At 42.7% G+C, this 18,955-nt stretch overlaps 1 protein-coding gene across 1 annotated transcript in view; it reads right to left on the bottom strand.

Annotated features, from left to right (window-relative positions):
- Positions 1 to 13,712, bottom strand: part of SLC18A2 (solute carrier family 18 member A2) — a gene marked incomplete at its 3' end in the record, with an annotated part of 29,024 nt that extends 15,312 nt beyond the window's left edge. Inside the window, exons 1-4 of the mRNA XM_082002338.1 lie at positions 13,018 to 13,712; positions 10,869 to 11,220; positions 3,733 to 3,791; positions 1,713 to 1,796 (exon numbers count right to left, since the gene is read on the bottom strand). Of these exons, the coding sequence (XP_081858464.1) occupies positions 1,713 to 1,796; positions 3,733 to 3,791; positions 10,869 to 11,220; positions 13,018 to 13,681 (1,159 nt within the window). The 5' untranslated portion in view covers positions 13,682 to 13,712. The remainder of the gene's footprint in view (positions 1 to 1,712; positions 1,797 to 3,732; positions 3,792 to 10,868; positions 11,221 to 13,017) is intronic.
- Between the last annotated feature and the right edge of the window lie 5,243 nt (positions 13,713 to 18,955).

The following is an 18,955-nucleotide window of genomic DNA, read 5'->3' as shown; positions in this document are numbered from 1 at the left end:
TCTAAGAGTCAGAGTTTCTCCGAGTGCCGGGTCTGGTTTTGGTGCAGCACAGGGTGAAATGTGGGGGTGACCGGAGACTATCCAAAGAAGAGCAATGAGGGTGAGCAAAGGCTTAGAAAAATATCTGTAAGGGACAACTGCAGGACTTTCAATTTAAAACCAGAGAGGAGAAAAATGATGTGAGATGTGATAACAGCCTTGCAATATGGAAAAGAGCCACAAGGATAAAGAACAGAAACCGTTCTTTGTGTTCTCTCAAGTATGGGAAGCAGAAATATGTTTACATGACAGTAAGGAGGATTTAGATGAGATATCAGAAGAAAATTCCTGACAGTAAAGGTACTTAAGCACAGAGCTAGATGCTGAGGGCATTTCTAGAGGCTTCTGAGAACACGCCTGTCAAGTATGCATGAGGAATGGCAGATACAAAGCTGATCCTGCCTTCAGGAAGGGGGTGGACTAGACGGTCTCTTGGCCTTTTCGGCTCTGCTTTGTAGGTTGTCTGTGAAAAAAAGAGAAGTCACGTACTCGTCTAAGAGCCGTATCTGAAGGTGCACACTTGCACAGGGACTGAGTTAAAGCTGAACAATAATTTTGGTTCTGGCATGTCTTCCCTTTGGAAAGCTTGACGTGTAACCTTCACTGGTACAAACACAAAAGATGGATTTTCTTGTCTCTGCCCCTCCTGCTTGTCTTTGCCTTCCCCATCCCTGGCTCCTCATCCCAGCCCCTGCCTGCTCCCTTAGCCACATCCCCACTCTCCCCACTACTCATCCAGGCTTAAATCTCTCTGCTTAACTAGTGCTTGTTGTGCAGCTTCAAACTCATCTTAAGCATAAGGTGTGCCTTGCTCCCCGCTCAAACGCTCAGCCTGGGGCGTTGCATCTCCCCAGCTGCCCCAAGCAGTGCTGCCCAGATGTGGGCTGGAGAAAAATCCCTGCAAAAGGAACCTAGGAGGAACCCAGCTGCCAAATTCTTGCTAAGTTTCTATGGAGTGCATGTGAGCCCTGCTTATAGACCAGTCCAGCTTGGAAGGGGGAATTTTCCTGAGGGCAAAAGACATATTCTTGACAAAAAACTCTCTTCACCTCCTCTCCCAAGCCCCATTTATATTCCTACTGCTGTCATGGGAAATTTTTCAAAGGAAAGATTATGAAATGTTCTAACATTAACAAATCATATTTTCTCCAGTCTCGTTCTCAGAAATGGTTCAGAAATTCGGGCTGAAAACCCATACTCCATTTCACTTACTCATTTAAAACTTAGAACCTTGCATTGGAAATCTGGTACAGATAACGCGAGTCCAAACTGTCAGACAGCATGGTAAGTCCTTGAAAACAACATTTTATAACAGAAATTTCAGTAACAGACAGAGCTGCTACCCCTACTATAATAAGTACCAACATAAGTTCCTGATGACCTTTAAAACGGCTAAAAATGAATTTAAAATGTTGAAAACGCACATGCAGAAATCCCGGGGAGAACGCAGTTCATTTAGTGCTCTACCTTACTGCAACTCAAATATCAAGGAAGTCTGAAAAGACATTTGCTTTCGAGCTTCTTTATAAGAAAGCAACAAAAAGACCATGGAACTGATTTAATTGAATATTTTTGTATTAATTATTGAAACTGCAGACAAAATGCAATTCAGAAAGTTACTAAAAATGATAGAATCAGTAATCTGTATTTTACTCTATCATCTCTTCTCTTACCTGCCACTGAAGAACAAGAGGAACCCACTCCTTGGAGGGATCTGGCAATAAACAGTAACGTGTAGCTTCCAGAAAAGGCAAACACTACAGAAAAAGCAGAGGCAATTTTTTAAAATTAGGTTAACTCTAACTAGGTTAAAAAGTTAGATTTCTTAAAACTATCACAAAAACTTCATGCAATTTAGTCAAGCGTTTACAGTGACTTGTGCCACTTTCAATGCTAACTGCATTATTTTCTCTTATTGCATTTAGATGTGTCAGTGTTGAATTGCTCTCAGGTGTCTAAGCCTTCTGGTAACACAGGATGCAAGCGCTCAAGCAGTTTTAACTAATTACTTAGAATTTGATTACACCCTGCTCTGATTCAGCTGCACACAGAGGGAGTGGTAAGACCTTTCTTTTTCTTGCCTCTCCATGCTGCTTCATTTAAGGCTGCCCAGCCTGAAGCTCCAGGCATTCAGGGAAAGCAGGATTTAACAGACACGCGCCGAGGTTTCCTCCGATACGTAAATGGGTGGAGAGAGGCTCTAGCCCGGTGTTGCCAGCTCCGCGCTCGGTGCCGCGCAGCAGAGCTGGCTGAAGGTGCAGGGGAGGCAGCTCCACCCGCCCGAGGGCTGCAGCAAGTTCCTGATGCTCCCAACAGCAGTGCGCCCGAGAAATGGCACTAGAAGGTGCCTCTCTATCTCTCCTGGAGAGATTTAACCCCAGGCCCCACTCTCAGCCCCCATCTGCCTTTTGGGACAGAGCCCCTGGATGCTGCGCTTGTCAGTCCGGCTATATTCCCCATCCACAGTGCTGGGAAGTAGGAGTGTCCCAGAAACCTAAGCACATCTTTGCTTGTAGAGCCTGTGTCATGGTCAGTGTCATTAAATCTGCAGTGAGTTTTTAAAAACTTTTTTCAGCTCCTGTCTGTTGGCCACCTAAGGAATTCTGCCAGACAGGTTATAGCTGGGGGAAGCTGTTAGGCACCAACTAAACACAAGATCCACACACACTTCTCCCGCCCGCCCTGTGGCATTGTGCCTCTTGGGCTTTTCACCAGATCCTACCCACACGGACAGAGAAAATTCAAGAAAAAGAAAGAAAGGAAGGATGTCAGCAGATCAACAGTACTCCTCTCTGCCATGAATTAGGCTCACTACACTTACCTCCATCCCAACCAAAATTTGGCTAACACGTTCCTAAAATGCAGAGTTATCAACAACTCTAAGACCAGGTAATCTTCTCCAGAACTTCAGTCCCCTTGATGATACAGTTTTAAGCTTGTTATTCCTTCTCCTATGTACCGTGGATGTGGAAAACTTTGTTCCCTTCCATTTTGTCATAGACTCTGATACGTCTTACATCTGCCTTCTGAAGCAAACCCCATTCTTTCACTGTTCCTCACAGGCTCCTAGTGATCCTTGATGTTCTCCTCTGTACTCTCTCCATTTGGGCCACAGCTTTAAGTGCTGTGCCAAAACCAAACATAAAGCAGCAGCTGAAGCCTTATCAATGCCATTAGAGCAGACAAATTATCTCAGCTGACTTGCAGGCTATGCTCCTGTTTGTACATCCCACAGCAATGTTTAACAACACTATGATGCTGTTGTCTCATATTCTGCTCATGAGCCTCACTGCAGCCTCATGATCTGTCTGATAAGCCCCCATGACAGCTAGTTGTCAAGGACCCTGCAAAATAGCCCTCTCATAGCTGATAGCCCTCCCATGGCTACCTGTTTAAAACTGTCTGAAGTTTAATCTGAAGCCCGGCTTCAGATTAGAAGAACCTGAGAAAGATTCAGCTAAGGAAGACACCTGCTGAGGTGGGATGAAAGGTGGTGAATTCCTTAAGCACGTTCATAAGAATGTACTTGTCAAATCTCATCAGCACCACCACTCACACAGAGCAGCCACCCTTAAATTTTCCCTGGAAATCAGTCTCTCTACATCAACGAGAAGAATTCCTAGTGATAATTATTATAGATCATTTATTTAAAAGTTGCATCTGGGCCAGACCAAATAAGATGTGGACACTTACTGATTGTTGACACAAACATGATGCAGAAGCCAGCAAACAGTGGAATCTGGTAGCCTATTCTGGAAAACAAAATGAACATTCACATTTCTGGGATTGTCTCACTGGCATTTTGAGTTAGACTTACTCACATGAGAGCACACACCGCAAAAGCCCAACCTGCAGTTCCTTAGTAGGCTTTGAACTATTTATTGTGGACTACATGATCAATTTGTCTGTGTTACAAATGCCTTTCCATCTGGCATAGCAGGCTTTGTATCTGAAATCCCTGGAAGAATCCTTCTCTCATTAGAATCTGATTGCCCTGTTCTTGTTCCACCATGATTGTTCCCAATAAAGCCCCTCTGGGCCTCCATGGGGTTGCCAAGAATATGAGAAGGGGAGATTTGTCTGAGCATGCTGAGCTTTGAAATATCCCAGTAGTGTTTCAACGCTCATCTGTTTCCATCCTCGTGAGACAACGACTATAATGAAACACGGTCAAACCAATGGCTTTTTTACTGGGAAAATTTGTCATCAGCTTTGTTGGGAGTTCTGCCTCAGCCCAGAGCGCTGTAAGAGTCCCAAAGGGTCTGAGAATAATATTGTTGCTTTCCATGGGTTTAGGAGTAAAAATGGAGCTGATCAAAGCTTTCTTTGTCAGCCCGCTTCTTCACCAGGACTCTAAACAGTTTTCAGGTTTCCAGGAAATAAAGGATTTGCTGTCTGGAAAACAACCACATATTCTCGGCAGCTAAAAATGAAATGTCAATAAAAAAATTCACAATATGCTACTTGTCACGCTGTTAAAAATCTACCCTAGAATCAAAAACACTACCCAGGTAGCTCTGAAGACAGTCTGTATATTCTATCCAGCACACTTTATTCATGACTCCTTTTTTTGTAAGGTTCTGCATCTTAAATGTATTTGTATTATTTAATGGCCAAATTCTTCATCAATTTATTTAGTTTGTATTATTTAATTTTAATTTTATTTACTTCGTATTATTTAATGGCCAAATTCTTCAATAATGGACAATGTTTTTTAAAGGAGTACTGATGGACTTCAACTTCCAATGCCCAGTTTGACAGTATTGGGCATTTATATTGGCAGTATTGGCTTAAGTAAGTAGATCAATCAAAGAATGGAAGAGTCGGTAATTCCTTTTCATTTTTAATGATAGCAGTCCTGACATGAGTAAACCAACCAAATTAATCTGAGCTTTGGTTTTTTGTTAATATTTTCTATACAACTAAGTACCATGGATAATGGAAAACTTTCTGAAGTGCAGGGCTCAATGTTCATTATATGTCTCATCGTAAAATTTTTTTGAGTAATATGAATGAAGGAAATCTAGCATGCACGTTTGTACACGCCACAGAAATCTCTAATGAAGAACAGTTTTGCCTTAAATATAATCATTATATTAAAATTATGACAGAAACATAGTGCACAGATTCTTCTAGTTGAAATTTGTAAGTGGGTGTTACAAATATCCAGCAGAGACTAGTTACTCATGTGGTACTTAACTGGACTGGTATCTCTAAAGCAAATTAAATCCCTGGCACTATCACAGACTTCCTCTGTGGTCTTATGATAATCATTTTAATCTCTCAGCTCGTGATACCTGGCCTGTAAGAGAATAATACTACCTTTTTTTGTCTGCTTTATTTAAAGTGCATGATTTTCCTAAGCCTGTGTCTTCTCTTACTGTGTGCATAGTAGGTATTACACAACAGGATGCTAATCTCCACTGACGTTTCTATGTACACAAGGAAATAAAAAATTATCCTCTCCTGTTACCAACTTCTCGCCTGCCTCAGAGCTGAAGTGCACACTTCCCTTCCCAATGGGCTCAGGTAGAACAGGCCACAGACAGTTTTTCCATAATTGCTTTGATTTTGAATTTTTCAATTAAAGAAAGCACTGATAGAAGTACAGATTAAAAAAGCCCTCTTCAGGTATGGCTACTGCTGTTGGTGAGCGATATCACCTTTCTCTGTGGTATGAAAGCAAGAGTTGAATGTCCTTATACCTTCTCCCATTGCAAAGTAGGGTTGTGTCTGTCAAGGCCATCCCAGAGGTATCTAGGATGGACATTGTGGGGGAGAAGACTGATTTCAGTACATAAATAAGCAATTCTTAGACGTGACACAGGGGCCATGAGACAGCAATTTGCTTCTGCTACAAGTATACTGAATTAAAATTCAGCTATTTGCATGAAGACAAGTGCCATCCAAAGTGTCTCCCACATTCATGTTTCCATCACTAGATCAGACACATGAGCTGTGAGATCTCCCATAAACATTAATGAGTTAAAGAAAGAGAAGGGCTATCATACTACTTCCCTAACCTTAACTGAAGGATTAACCTCTACCAAGTTAAGACAGGTTTCACTTCTCCCAGTCAGCTTCCTACACTTGGAAAGTTTCTGGTGGTTGAAAGCTGTAGAAAACAAGTATTGGAAGCCACTTTTAATGCTCAGTGAAATACTGTTCAAGCATTGGTCTTAATTTTGCAGCCACAGATATTATTCCTCCATTATCTCGGACAGACAGACTCATAGCAAGGCGTGAAGCAATACATGGCCGTGGGTGATGAGGGCAGAACTGGAGCAGAACTCAGTTCTACTCTTGCTACCCAGCAGACCATGATGCTTTATTGCACATACCGAGGTCTAACACATACTTCTTCCTCCACACAGAAATTAATTATTTTAGAACAAGACTAGGTGGGCACAGCTAGTCCTTTCAGCCGAAGTCTGCATTGCCAGGGATCATCATATAAGATGATGCAAAGGTATACAGGTCAGCACAGGACATGCATTTGTGCTGAATTAAACAAGTCATTACAATCCTCTGAAAAGCTAAAAATTGCCTGGAGCTTCACCCACAATTTGGAGATGCACAATTCTGGTGCACCACCCCTGCATGAGACTGCTCTGAACCTCTGGAAGTCGTGGTTGCTCTTGCTCAGGGACAATCTTACCCACATCCAGCTGACATTTCGTTAGATATGCAGATTGTCCTTTCCTGCGTAATCTTAGCAAACCCTACTTCCTCCTGAAATAGCAGCACTAATTAGTTGGCAGTTGTGCTACCACAAATGTCTGATCTGCAGCTGCATTTCCTGATCTGTCCAAAAGATCTTAGAGAGAACAGACTGGGAGATTTTGCTGACCAATTACACCTTATAACATAACCACAAAAAGGAGAAGCACTACCTGTAACAGCCAATTATTCAGTGATTCTGTCCCTTGGTCCTGGGCCATTCATGTTCTTCCCCTGTGAAACCTGTGAATATGCAGTTTCTACTTCTTGGCCGTGACATGACACGCTCCATCACAGTTATCTCTACATTTTGTTCCTCTGCACGTGTGCAACACAGAAGAATATTACAGCCTGCCTTCTCTCTTCTTTTTTCTCGTTACCACACTTAAGCATGTAATTTTCTTGGGCACTCCTTTCAAAACCCTCCAAGAGAGTCTGCAGCAGAGTCCAGCATGCTTCACCAAAGCTACCTGCAGTTAAAAGTGCTTCCTACACGTATTTCTGACCTCTGAAAAAGGCAGCATCATTAGTTGAAGGTGGGAGAGGAAAGGCTGCCACTGAAGAACGCCTAAATTCCTCCGTTTCAGTCCCATGTTGGCCCCAGATTGCAGGACTGTTTGGAAGTGGATTATATCCGTTAATAAGGTTACCCTACAATAAGACAACCAAGCGATGGGTCCTGTGCAGCAGTAAAATAAAGGTTACACTGACCAGGTTAGCAGCTGTGGGTGATTAGAGCCTAATTATCCATCCATTACAGTGCTGCAAATCCACTGATTTCAACCTTGTTTGTTCAAAGCTGTAGCCAGAGTGGTGTAAAAATGATGATAAAAGTATCTGGTAATTTTTTAATGATTTTTGAGGCCGATATGGATAAGTACAAGGTTACAACTATATATTTTTTCAGACTGGTAAATAAAGGGAGGGAAAGAGCTGGGACATTCAGTAGCTCTAGTGGATTGTGGGGTTAGCACAGCTGGGCTCGCAGCCTCGTTCATAGAGCTCAGTAAGAGATTGAAACCTATAATGGAGCAAATCAGTTGTCTATAGAAGGCACAGCAGCCTTTTGCCCACTTTCTTCACTGGAAAGGATTAGGCAGAGCCTTCAATCTCCCTTTGCCAGGGCACCCTCCTCACAAAGTGCCCTGTATCAAATGCTGTGCTATTTGTATAGTTTCTTACCCATTTCGCTACAAGGGAAAACATAATGTGCATCGGAGCCACAAAATCTTATCAATCAGCTCGGCCCTGAAGCAGTGCCACGGTGGGAAGTGTGTGGTCACGTCCTATTGCAAAGCCACCACGTAGCATTTCCTTTGCTAGGGCTTTGTTAGACCAAAGGTAAATTGTGTGCATTGCAAACCAGTTCACGAAACCAGATGTTTGTTTTGTCTGGTATTCCGTGGAAAGAGCTGTGTTTTAAGTAAGAAATACTTTTAGCAGAATTTACTTCTTGTATTAAACCAACTTTGAAATTTATTTTTAAAAAATCTACGCCTCCAGTAGAGGCGACATGACAACCACTCCAACTATATTTGATTAAAAAATAAAAACCATGAACATGGTGTGCTACCTATTTGAAAATGGGCATCTTAACAAACTGTGCACACTAAGCTTGAACTAGGCAACCCATTCTCCTTCAACCGTGATATTTTCAGAAGTAGTAATGGCAAAAATAATTATCACTAAACAGCTTATCAGTGGTAAGGAAGAGTCTTTATAATGATAACACATATATTTTCTGTTTCCTTTATAATAATCACAATTTTCACACTGCTTTTTAACTGATCATACACACTGTTATTAGGAAATGTCAGTTTAGGGGTTTTTTGCCGATGGCTTCCACAGTTAATTGATAAATGTGCTAACTGATATTTCCCACTAAACATTTCTCAGAAGATAGACAGATACTGGTACCAAGACACAAATAATGCATGAAAGAAAACCAGTAATCTTTAAATCTAATTTAGGGCCACTTTGCCGCTAAGCACTCGCTTCTGCCTTGTGGGAAGGGTTTGTCGCACAGGACACCGGGATGATGCGCTCCCTGATTTTTCTTCTCGCGCTTGTCGGGCATCTGAGCTTGCAAAGCTGCCCCTGTGATTGCAGTCACAGATTCAGCCCCGTGCAAAAACCTGCAGGACATTTCCGGGAGGAAATCTCAGCTCACAGCACTGATGTCCACGCTGGTGCGTTGCCAACCCTGCTCCTAACAGCGGAGGGCGATGCCCCAGCGCCAAACCTGAGGATGTATCGCGCGTGTCCCAGCGGCCGGCTCCCGGGGAGAGGTGTTACCCTTCTGAGCCTTGGCACAGACGGCACCGGGCTCCGGTCCTGAGGTGCGCAGGGGCACGGGGAGGCGTCGGCAGGGACACGCGCCCTCGCGCTCAGGCAGGCGTCAGCCAAAGAAAGAGCGGAGATCGCATCTACGGTATGACGTAACCACGCTACTGAAAAACCGTCGACAATGTGGAGCGTATTATTGCCTTTCCCCTTGTCTGGCTGGTTGTGGAAATGCTCATGCTGACAGGGGAAAGTAAATATCAGTAGGGCAGTTTAGACATTTTAGGAAAATCTAGAAGAATACCTAAAGAGCTATTACAAAAATATTATATGATGTGATGTTACTTTGCCTGCGGATGAGTTCTCATATCCTCACAAACCAACACAGAAAATCCGCAACATGCAGCAGTATTTGTGGAAAAGTAATTCCACAATGGCTTATTTATATCCGCGTAGGTGATATGCAGTGGGAGATAAGGTGAAATGAGAGAGAAATGCAGCTGTCTGTCTGTCTCATTTAAAGCTTTTGTGTTTAGATCAGTTCCACAGACTGAATACAGGTTTTGAATTCATATCACTGTGACTCAGACCACCTCAGCCCTCAGCTGGATACTCTTCTATCAGACTGAAATTAAACACTTAGACATATATATATATATATATATATACAAACTGTAAAACCTAAGAAAGGTAGTTTTGGCTTCAAAATATGAAATATCTTGCATTAACGTGTGTTGGTTGTTTTGGGTATTGTCACATATGATAGGCATTGACTGCTTAAACAAAAGTGTCTTACAAGGACAAATTTCTGCCGCATGTTATTTTCTGAAAGGAAAAATTCTTCTTTATAAAAACAGCTTAAATAAGAAACTTGAAAATTAGCAACCTGACTAAATACAATTTGGAGTTTATTGCCTGCAGAGATTGATCTCATTCTGTTTAGGAGGACTGCAGCTGCTTCTGTAGGGAACAGTTACACCAAACACTAACAATAAAATCAAAGTATTAACATAAAAAAATTAGATTATATTTTTAAATCTCCATGTAAACATCATTAGTGCTCGGGTTTTGGGGGGGGGGGGGTGTAAGTCATCGATATTGGTGCTTATACCCTTAATCCTGGCTCCAACAGATTTTCTATAAAGCCCATTTAAAACTATTTTGTTCAAGACATCACATATATGCAAGAATTTGGAGAGGAGAATTTGAAGGCTGGCCCAGACCAATGTACTCACAGAAATCTGTGATCACTGAACTCGGTGATGAACATGGCATCAGCAAAGTTTGACACTTGTTTTTTTTTCACTAAAGTCCACACAAATTTCCCACTGATTCTTACCTGAGATGACTCCAAATCACTGAATACCAAATCGCACCAAGAGCCGCGCATCTCTGTGACAGCGAAGGAGGGATCTAAACCCTGCTTACAGTTTCAATATCACGTTTGCCTAATGTAGGTGTAACAGATACATCATCAATTCACAGTGCTTCAGAAATGCTATGTTGTAGTGTCTTTTGGCCCCATATAACTGTATTGAAGATGTTTCAACACCATTTCAGCAAGAGTTTCTATATAAATCTGGAGGAAAAGTGTATGATACTGAACATATCAGTTGGCTCGTGCAGCTCACCAACTTATTTTGGAAAGGATGTAGGTGTTTAGAAGTGTTCACCAAATTATTTCACTAAAATATTCCTCCAGATAGACCGAGGAGGCCAGTAAGGCAGGGCTACAATAGAATTAAAAATGCTTTCTTTGAAATAGTATCCTGGACTAAAACATCAATATAAAATCCTAACTGAGTAACGTAGCAGAGAGAACATACCTGTTTGTCAGTGGCCCTATGAAGGGGTTAGTGATTAGCTGCACTGTTGCTTTAGAAGCAAACAAGAGACCGACTTGAACATTTTCATTCAGCAGGTCCTTATCTTCCTTAGGGCAGTCAGATGGGGAAGGAGTCACATTTACTATCATTTGTTCTGTCTGAGTATGATGCAACTCTCTGGGTCGGGTCTTATCAGATTCGTTTCCAGTAACCATCGTTGCGTTGTCGTAGTAGGAGAAGATGCTCTGAAAATTGTCCGTCGTTGTTGAAACTACTTTGGGCTTAGTAGTCTGGATTTCTGTGGCATTTTTCTCATGTTTGATGCTGTAAAGGTAACTGGGAATTATTGGCACTGGAAAAACAAATAGAATATATTGGCATCTTACTATCAGGTTATTTGTAAATGGAATCAGCAAGTTTTCTTGTTTGTTTTGCCATTGACTAGGAAATACCAGGCTTTCCTACAGAGCACACTACTAAGGAATTTGAATGGCAGAAACACAGAACTGAAATAGAAGTTTGCTCATGGGAAAAAACACACCCATAACTCGAAAGAGAAGTTTTAAAAAAAAGTTCTATTACATTAGTCTTTATTTTTTGCCAGTTTTCATAAATATAAGACTTTCTATACAGACAACATTCAGAAAGCAAAATATAAGAAGTATCAAAACCCATGTCTGAAGAGTCTCTTTGTTGCACATGACTGCACAAATCCATTTATTAGGTTGTGAAAACACGCAATATGAGAAAAGCATTGAAACTATTATTAAACCAAAATATAAAAAACATAATAAAACACATTTCTAAAATAAACCACAAAACTATTGATAAGTAACAGCCATAAGAAGGAAAAAACCATAACACTCCTATATTAAGTAATCAGAACTAATGTGTTGATGTTTGCACATCTCACTATTTTTAAAAAATTTACATTGAAAAGATCATCCAGAAGGGACCTTCTTTATATGCTTTAGCATCTTAGCTGCAATTTAATTGTGTTAGTATGTATTAGATTAGAATTAGATTAGAATTTCAGAATTTGTAAAAAAAAATGTCAGGTTCATTCAATTTAACACTAGTGACAGAATCGTCCCTCCCTGTCTTGCATCTCTTCCTGAAAAAGCCCACTCTTTCAATAAGTCTGCAAACTATAATAATTTCTAGGGCTTCTAGCATGCATATTACTGAATAAGTAATTAAATGTTAATAACTTTATAAGAAAGTATATTCATGTAAAAAAAAATCCGAAATCGACATGCTAAAAATATATATGTTTTTAGCTAAGGTCTAAATTGTGGCATCAGCTTTTAAGCTGAAAGTCCCCAAGAAATTCAGGAGTCTGAACCAGAAGCTGAGACCGCAGCATGGTCCGAGAGCCGGTGCTGCACAGCCGGATTCAGTTCCGAGAGAAGCATGGGCATTCAGGGCGGCGTGTGCGCATTCATGACCCACTAGTTTCTCTGAACCCTTTTCTTGAATTCATATAAACCTTTGAATAGGAGAACTTCTAAAGCGACCAGTGAAAAATGTTCAAGCATTTTATCTGAGTAGACTCCTAAACCTTGACACCATGCCACTTAAGCCAGTAAAAGTTGCATCTTCGACCTTGATCAAAATTTAATATTCTATTAAACCAACTCATAGAAGAAGTGCATTCTTAAAACCCAGTTAGATAGTTTTCTTATTAACCTATCAAGTTAAGAGCGATGTGGGGGAACGAGGAACTATCGCAAGGAAACAGGCATCTCCAATGTTATCTAGCGTGTTGTTTCAGTTGCATGACCACAGGAGAAAAAACGATGACGAGCTAAAAATACTGTTAGCTGTCGTTCTGGGAAGTATTAGTGGCGTTTAGTAGAAAAAAAAAAAAGAAAGAATTGTGAAGACCTCCTGATAGCATTCCTTGTCCTGCCATTAACACAGAAATAAAGCGAGGCGTTGGTGTGTATTGGCAGCGTGTTTGCAATACCTAGAACATCATCCGTGTTTAAAAAAACAAAATAAAATCAGTGCTTGAAAATGTTCGGTGCGAGAGCGTTAAATGAGTTCGGAGAGGACATCTGTCACCGGAGATTATTTCTGGCACAAACTAGGAAGGGAAGAAAGAAAGAAAAAAAACCCCAACAAAACCAAAGCCCGTTCTACCTACCGACGACGGTGAGCAGCATGTTGTCCAGCAGCAAGGCGATGAACACGATCAGCAGGATCAGTTTGCGGGACTGCCGGCTCTCCCGGAGCCAGCGGAGGGGCCCGAGCTCGCCCCAAGCCATGGTCCCGGTCCCTGCGCCGCTGGCTGCCGCTGCCGAGAGACAAAGGCCGTTACCGGCCGCCGGGACAAGGCGGGGACGGCGGGCGGCAGCTCGGCGGCAGCTCCAGCCCCGCGCCCCCCTCCCGGCACCCGGCCGCCGACAGCGCCCGGTGCCCGGCCAGCCGCGGGCTGCGAGCCGGCAGGGCTGAGCGGCCGGGAGGAGGAGGAGGTGGAGGTGGAGGAGGAGGAGGAGCAGGCGGCACCGCTCGTCCCCGTGTGAGCCCGGCGCAGGGCGGGGGCACTCCCCGCCTCCCCTCCCCGCTCCCCGCGCAGCGCTGCCCCGGGGCAAGCCCCGGGCGTGCCGGGCGCGGGGGGGGCTGCCTCCGCCGCGCCGGGCCGCGCCGGGCCCGCGGGGTGCCCGCTGAGCCGCGCCGAGGCAGAGGCGGCGGGGGAAAGGTTCACGGCAGCAGTGTGCCCTGTTGGCGGGCCAAACCGAAGTACCGCCACGGATTGATTCTTTTCCTAAGATTAGGAATTTGCACCGTTTGGCATTTAAACTGCTCATTTTTCTTGCCTGCTTTGCACAGAATTCCAAGTGTTGTACGCAGCATGTGGCATTTGGTCATCACCATTATGGCTTTTTTTTCATCTCAATCTATGTTAGAAAAGATTAACTTTCTTAACATTCTGTATCCATGATCTGAACAAAGGGGTTGAGTGCTCCCTCAGTAAGTTTGCAGATGACACCAAGCTGGGTGGCAGTGTTGATCTGCTGGAGGGTAGGAGGGCTCTGCAGAGGGATCTGGACAGGCTGGATCAATGGGCAGAGGCCAACTGTATGAGGTTTAATAAGGCCAAGTGCCGGGTCCTGCACTTCAGCCACAACAACCCCATGTAACGCTACAGGCTTGGGGAGGAGTGGCTGGAGAGCTGCCCGGCAGAAAAGGACCTGGGGGTGCTGGTTGACAGCCGGCTGAACATGAGCCAGCAGTGTGCCCAGGTGGCCAAGAAGGCCAACAGTGTCCTGGCCTGTATCAGCACTAGTGTGGCCAGCAGGAGTAGGGAAGTGATCGTGCCCCTGTACTCGGCACTGGTGAGGCCGCACCTTGAATCCTGTGTTTAGTTTTGGGCCCCTCACTACAAGAAGGATGTTGAGGTGCTGTAGCGTGTCCAGAGAAGGGCAACGAAGCTGGTGAGGGGTCTGGAGCACAAGTCTTATGAGGAGCAGCTGAGGGAACTGGGGTTGTTTAGTCTGGAGAAGAGGAGGCTGAGAGGAGACCTTATCGCTCTCTACAACTACCTGAAAGGAGGGTGTAGTGAGGTGGGGGTCAGCCTCTTCTCCCAGGTAACAAGCGATAGGACAAGAGGAAACGGTCTCAAGTTGCTCAAGGGGAAGTTTAGATTGGATATGAGGAAAAATGTCTTCACCGAAAGGGTTGTCAAGCACTGGAACAAGCTGCCAAGGAAGTGGTTGAATCACCATCCCTGAAGGTATTTAAAAGATGTGTAGATGTGGTGGTTAGGGACATGGTTTAGTGGTGGACTTGGCAATGCTAGGTTAACAGTTCCACTTGATGCTAAAGGTCTTTTCCAACCTAAATGATTCTATGATTCTATCATTCTAACTGTGTTGAACTGATCAAGAAGCATGTTTTAACAAAGATTTGAATTTTTTTAAAACATTGTCTTTCATATCACATAACACACTGCTTTCTTTTAGCCACCCAGTACTGAACTTTGTGAATTGTTCTTTGCTTCACTGTCTTCATGGAGCTTCACTTTTGGTAAAGCCCACTGAATGGAAGGAAAGTCTCTTCATGAGTTTAATGGTCCCAGAGACAAACATCAGACTGAAGCTGACCACATCATCACTATGCAGTTTATTTCTTTAGCTACATTGCCCGCTGTATGTCTTAACCAGTTAGTGATGTCCGTTTTTCATGCGGTGTGTTTTTGTTACTAATGCAGGTTTCTTCTGAAGTGGTGTTCAAACTTATGCGGGTGCTTCCGTAGCAGGAGGCATTTCACACTGTAAACACCCACTTTCAGGAATAACAAACCACATTTACACTGTGGAATTTTGCCAATGTGAGTAACAGTAGAAGAAAAATATTTATTTTTTTCTTCTCTTCTCTCAAATTGCTCTCTTAGGTCCTAATCCATCTCTGGGTAAGTTTGGGAACAGGCCTTGGGAATGCAGGTAAATTTTCAGTACAGTGTGTTATTGTCTATACAGAAATTTTTCTAAAAATAGTGAAAAGTGAGGAGAGGATATGCTGATAGCACATCTCTCTTTTGTTTGTAGGTAGGTAGCTTTGATTTTATTTGGCATGTCCACCATATATTATTTTTATACGGGACCTTTTGTGCGGGTACATGACAAATATCACCCAAGGCTATTAATACGCTATTGATTCTTGAATGACAGCTTATAAATGGTTTGTCTTTTCCAAACTCTTTTAATCAGCATCTTCAGGAGTTGGGCACATTCATGGTTGAAGTTAAAATTCCAAAACAGAGCTTCTGCTTCTTTACCTAGAGGAAATAGAAAAGTATGATCTACTGGACTGGACTGGGGAGAAATGTTTCATCTTCCAAATATCAGATCCTGAAGGCGTTTATGCAGCAAATTACATCGCTGAGTTGAGAGCTTGTGTGGCGTGCAGTAGGAGAAGGGGAACATGGGCTCTGGTCAGCAGCAGAAGCAGCATTAATATGGGATGCAGGTCAGTGAAATGCCAATAGCAATATTCTACCAGGAAAGCGTGGGTTTGGGTATTTTGTATTCGGAGCCGTTCAGAGGAGAGCTAACTGGCAGCGGTGCTGCCGTGGACGTGGGGAGAAACAAGATGCTTTTCCAGCCATTTCCGCTGAGGGACACGGTTGTAGAAGCAACTTGCAGCTCTCTCTGTATCACCTAAAGGACAAGGTGAACCTCCCCTTCCCCCTGCCTCCCCCCCAGTTCTTCCTTCTAGAATATTTCTCCTCTTCATCCGGCTATCGCTGTGGCGCAGACGCTCACCCTGGCAGCACCTGGCCACTTTGCTTTGCTGGACTTGAAATCACTCCTCTTTTCTGCCGCCCTAGCTTCTCTTGCCTTCAGCCAATTGATCATTTGGCAAATAATGCCAAAACATATATGCAAAACCATGCCTGCACTGTTCGCATGGATAAGCAGGAGAGCATCCGAATACATTTATTTGCATGTAGAGATGCCTACTTGTGCACAGATACTATTGCTTTACTAATCTAGCCGTTCAAATTGCGGTTACCTCCACGAAGTGAGCAGGACAGGAACCGGCTAGGTTTGCTGCTCTGCAGGTGTATTCAGGCAAATAACGATTCCTTCACTAATATTTATTTATAATCAGTGGTCTTTGTGTCTACTGAAGAACAAGCAGAAAAGGAATGGGACCATAGCCAAATCAGCAGTTACTTTTGGGAAGCTGTTGATTTGGTTTTCCTACTGAACTTTTTACTATGGTATAACTGTTAATTACGATTGGTCAAAAAGGAGGGAAGAAAAGCCGTGGGATTTTTCCCAGTTGTTGTTTGAGGTTTCAACAGAACAGCTGAGCAAAATGTCATACTTTGAAAAATGCTTGTCAGCTCCACCGCTTTTGTTAAGTCTCCACCTTTTATTTGCTTTAACCATCCTTTGAAGTTACATGTGCTTATTATACCCAGATTTAATAATATTACCACTTTATTAATTTGAATAAGAAATAATGATAAATGCTGAAATTAGTTCCAAAAGCATATATTTATTTAGGAATCAAAATTCTGAGGACTTCTAAACAGTCCCCTCTGAGCAAAACACCCCTAAGCCGTTAGGGCATAGGCTTAAAGGCACGGAGCCTCATAAAGCTGGTGATAAAAAAAATGTTGTCATGCGGTATCTGACTCTCGGACTTTGGCAGACTGAGTGGGAGAGTCTCCTGAACCACCTCTGCGGTGCCACAGAGCCCGTGTAGCCAAGTGAGCTATGCAGACAATAGCCGTAAACACGCAGGCAACGATACTGCAAATGGTCACCTGTCTGGAAACAACGTGGGAGAATAGTATGTATTAGCAGCCAAAACTTTGACCTCAGCTGAAAATTCCTCTGTGGGAAGAGATCCCGGATGCTGCCATGGGAAGCAGCATGATGTCGTTACGAGCACCGGGGAGAAGTGACACTTTGCTGGTTTGCCTACAGGTTCCTTAAATGCTGAAATTTTGAAAAAAACACTTCTGGTTCTCACCATCCAGGCTGAGAAATGCGCTACCTTGCTGGCTTGTTTGGAAAAAGTAATCCCTTTTAAAGCTGTCTCTTTTTAAGATTTACATTTATTTTTAGTGCTTGGAGTTTAATTTGCAATAATTCATATTATCTTAGCTTTCTGTATGAATTAATCATCTGCAGTTATTGCTATTGGGGAAAATTCCTGCTATAAATAATTCTTACAATTTAAGTTGGAAGACATACCTGGCAGCTTATGTTTTACTAATAACAAGTAATATACTTAGTCAACGTTTTCAACCTTAGTAGCTCTTTCAAGACTTTTTTTCATTGTGCCCGACAGTCATGCTACTAATTACTCTGTAGTGAGACTGTGTGGTGGTTAGTTCCACTGAATAATGCATCTCCTCTCCAGGCACTGAGGATATGCATTGTGTTTTAATCTTCTGCCATAGAGCCTAGAGTGCACAGACGTGCAAATGTGTATATTTATATATATGTGATTGTACACTGTGGCAGGTAAGGTCAAGGAAGAGAGAAAAAAGTAGAAGTTTTGCTTTTAAGATGGTCCCTTACCAGTTACTCTATAATGCTAAACATTTCTTTAGCTGAACAACTGTGTGTGTGATAACCAGGTTTGAGACTGAGGGTTTCATCTTTAAAGCTAGATGAAAGCTCTTGGGGTGGAGAAGGTGTGCGGGGGAAGGAGACATATTAGACAGCTCATGTGTCTCTGCTAAAAAGAAGTAAAACATCACTTGCTCCCCTTTGCACAGAAAGGACAATGCTAATTTTAATGTAGAAACACCGGGCAGCCATTTCCCCACACACCAAGAACCTGTGGCAGGAGGTGCAGACGTTTTTTAGGTATATCAGAAGGCTGTAGTGGAAGAGGAGTAGAAGGAGAGACGAAGATAAATAGGTGATGCTTTGTTGTGGTGTTTATAGGAAGTGATAGACTTCAGGAGACATATAGATGTGTCACGGAGAAAATCCTGGACCACAATACATAATGGCATAGGCTATCTCTATGCAATGAATAATTTAACCTGTTAAAAAGTCAAGTTTGTCGAGTTATGGCACTTATTCTGAAATATTGTTTGCATCTAATTGTGACCCAAAGTAGCAGCAGCAGTCTGAGGTACAGTCTCTTCACGTTTTCTCTATTCCATTCACACTGAAAAAAACCCAAAAAGCTGATATTGTTGGGAACACAGTACTGTGAAAGTTTCAATGAGGGTTTGAAATTTTCAGAGTGTTTCAGAACTAGGAAATTTTATTCTGCGGCACAGCATCCCTCCTCTAAAATTCACTTTTTAAACTATTTTCCTATTCATATTAGAAAAAACATTTGGCTATTCTGGAGTTGGGGAAGTGGCCGAGTAATCACTGCTTACCCTGCTCCCTATCTAAACCCCTGAAGAAAACACATGGCCTGTACTACTTAACCTAGCATGTTATAGCATGAAAACAATATTTAGGTATATATGGAAAAATATTTAGGTACATATGAGTACAGTAGCTAAAGTAATGGCAGAATAAACGCCAGTCATGCTTGATCAGTGCAATGGTTTCCTGGTATGGCTCAGATGTATATCCTCGCCTTTTAGACTTGCT

Source organism: Phaethon aethereus, assembly GCF_964289735.1.
Source record: "Phaethon aethereus genome assembly, chromosome: 7".
NCBI classification, from domain to species: domain Eukaryota; kingdom Metazoa; phylum Chordata; class Aves; order Phaethontiformes; family Phaethontidae; genus Phaethon; species Phaethon aethereus.
This window is presented reverse-complemented; position numbering and strand designations above follow the sequence as displayed.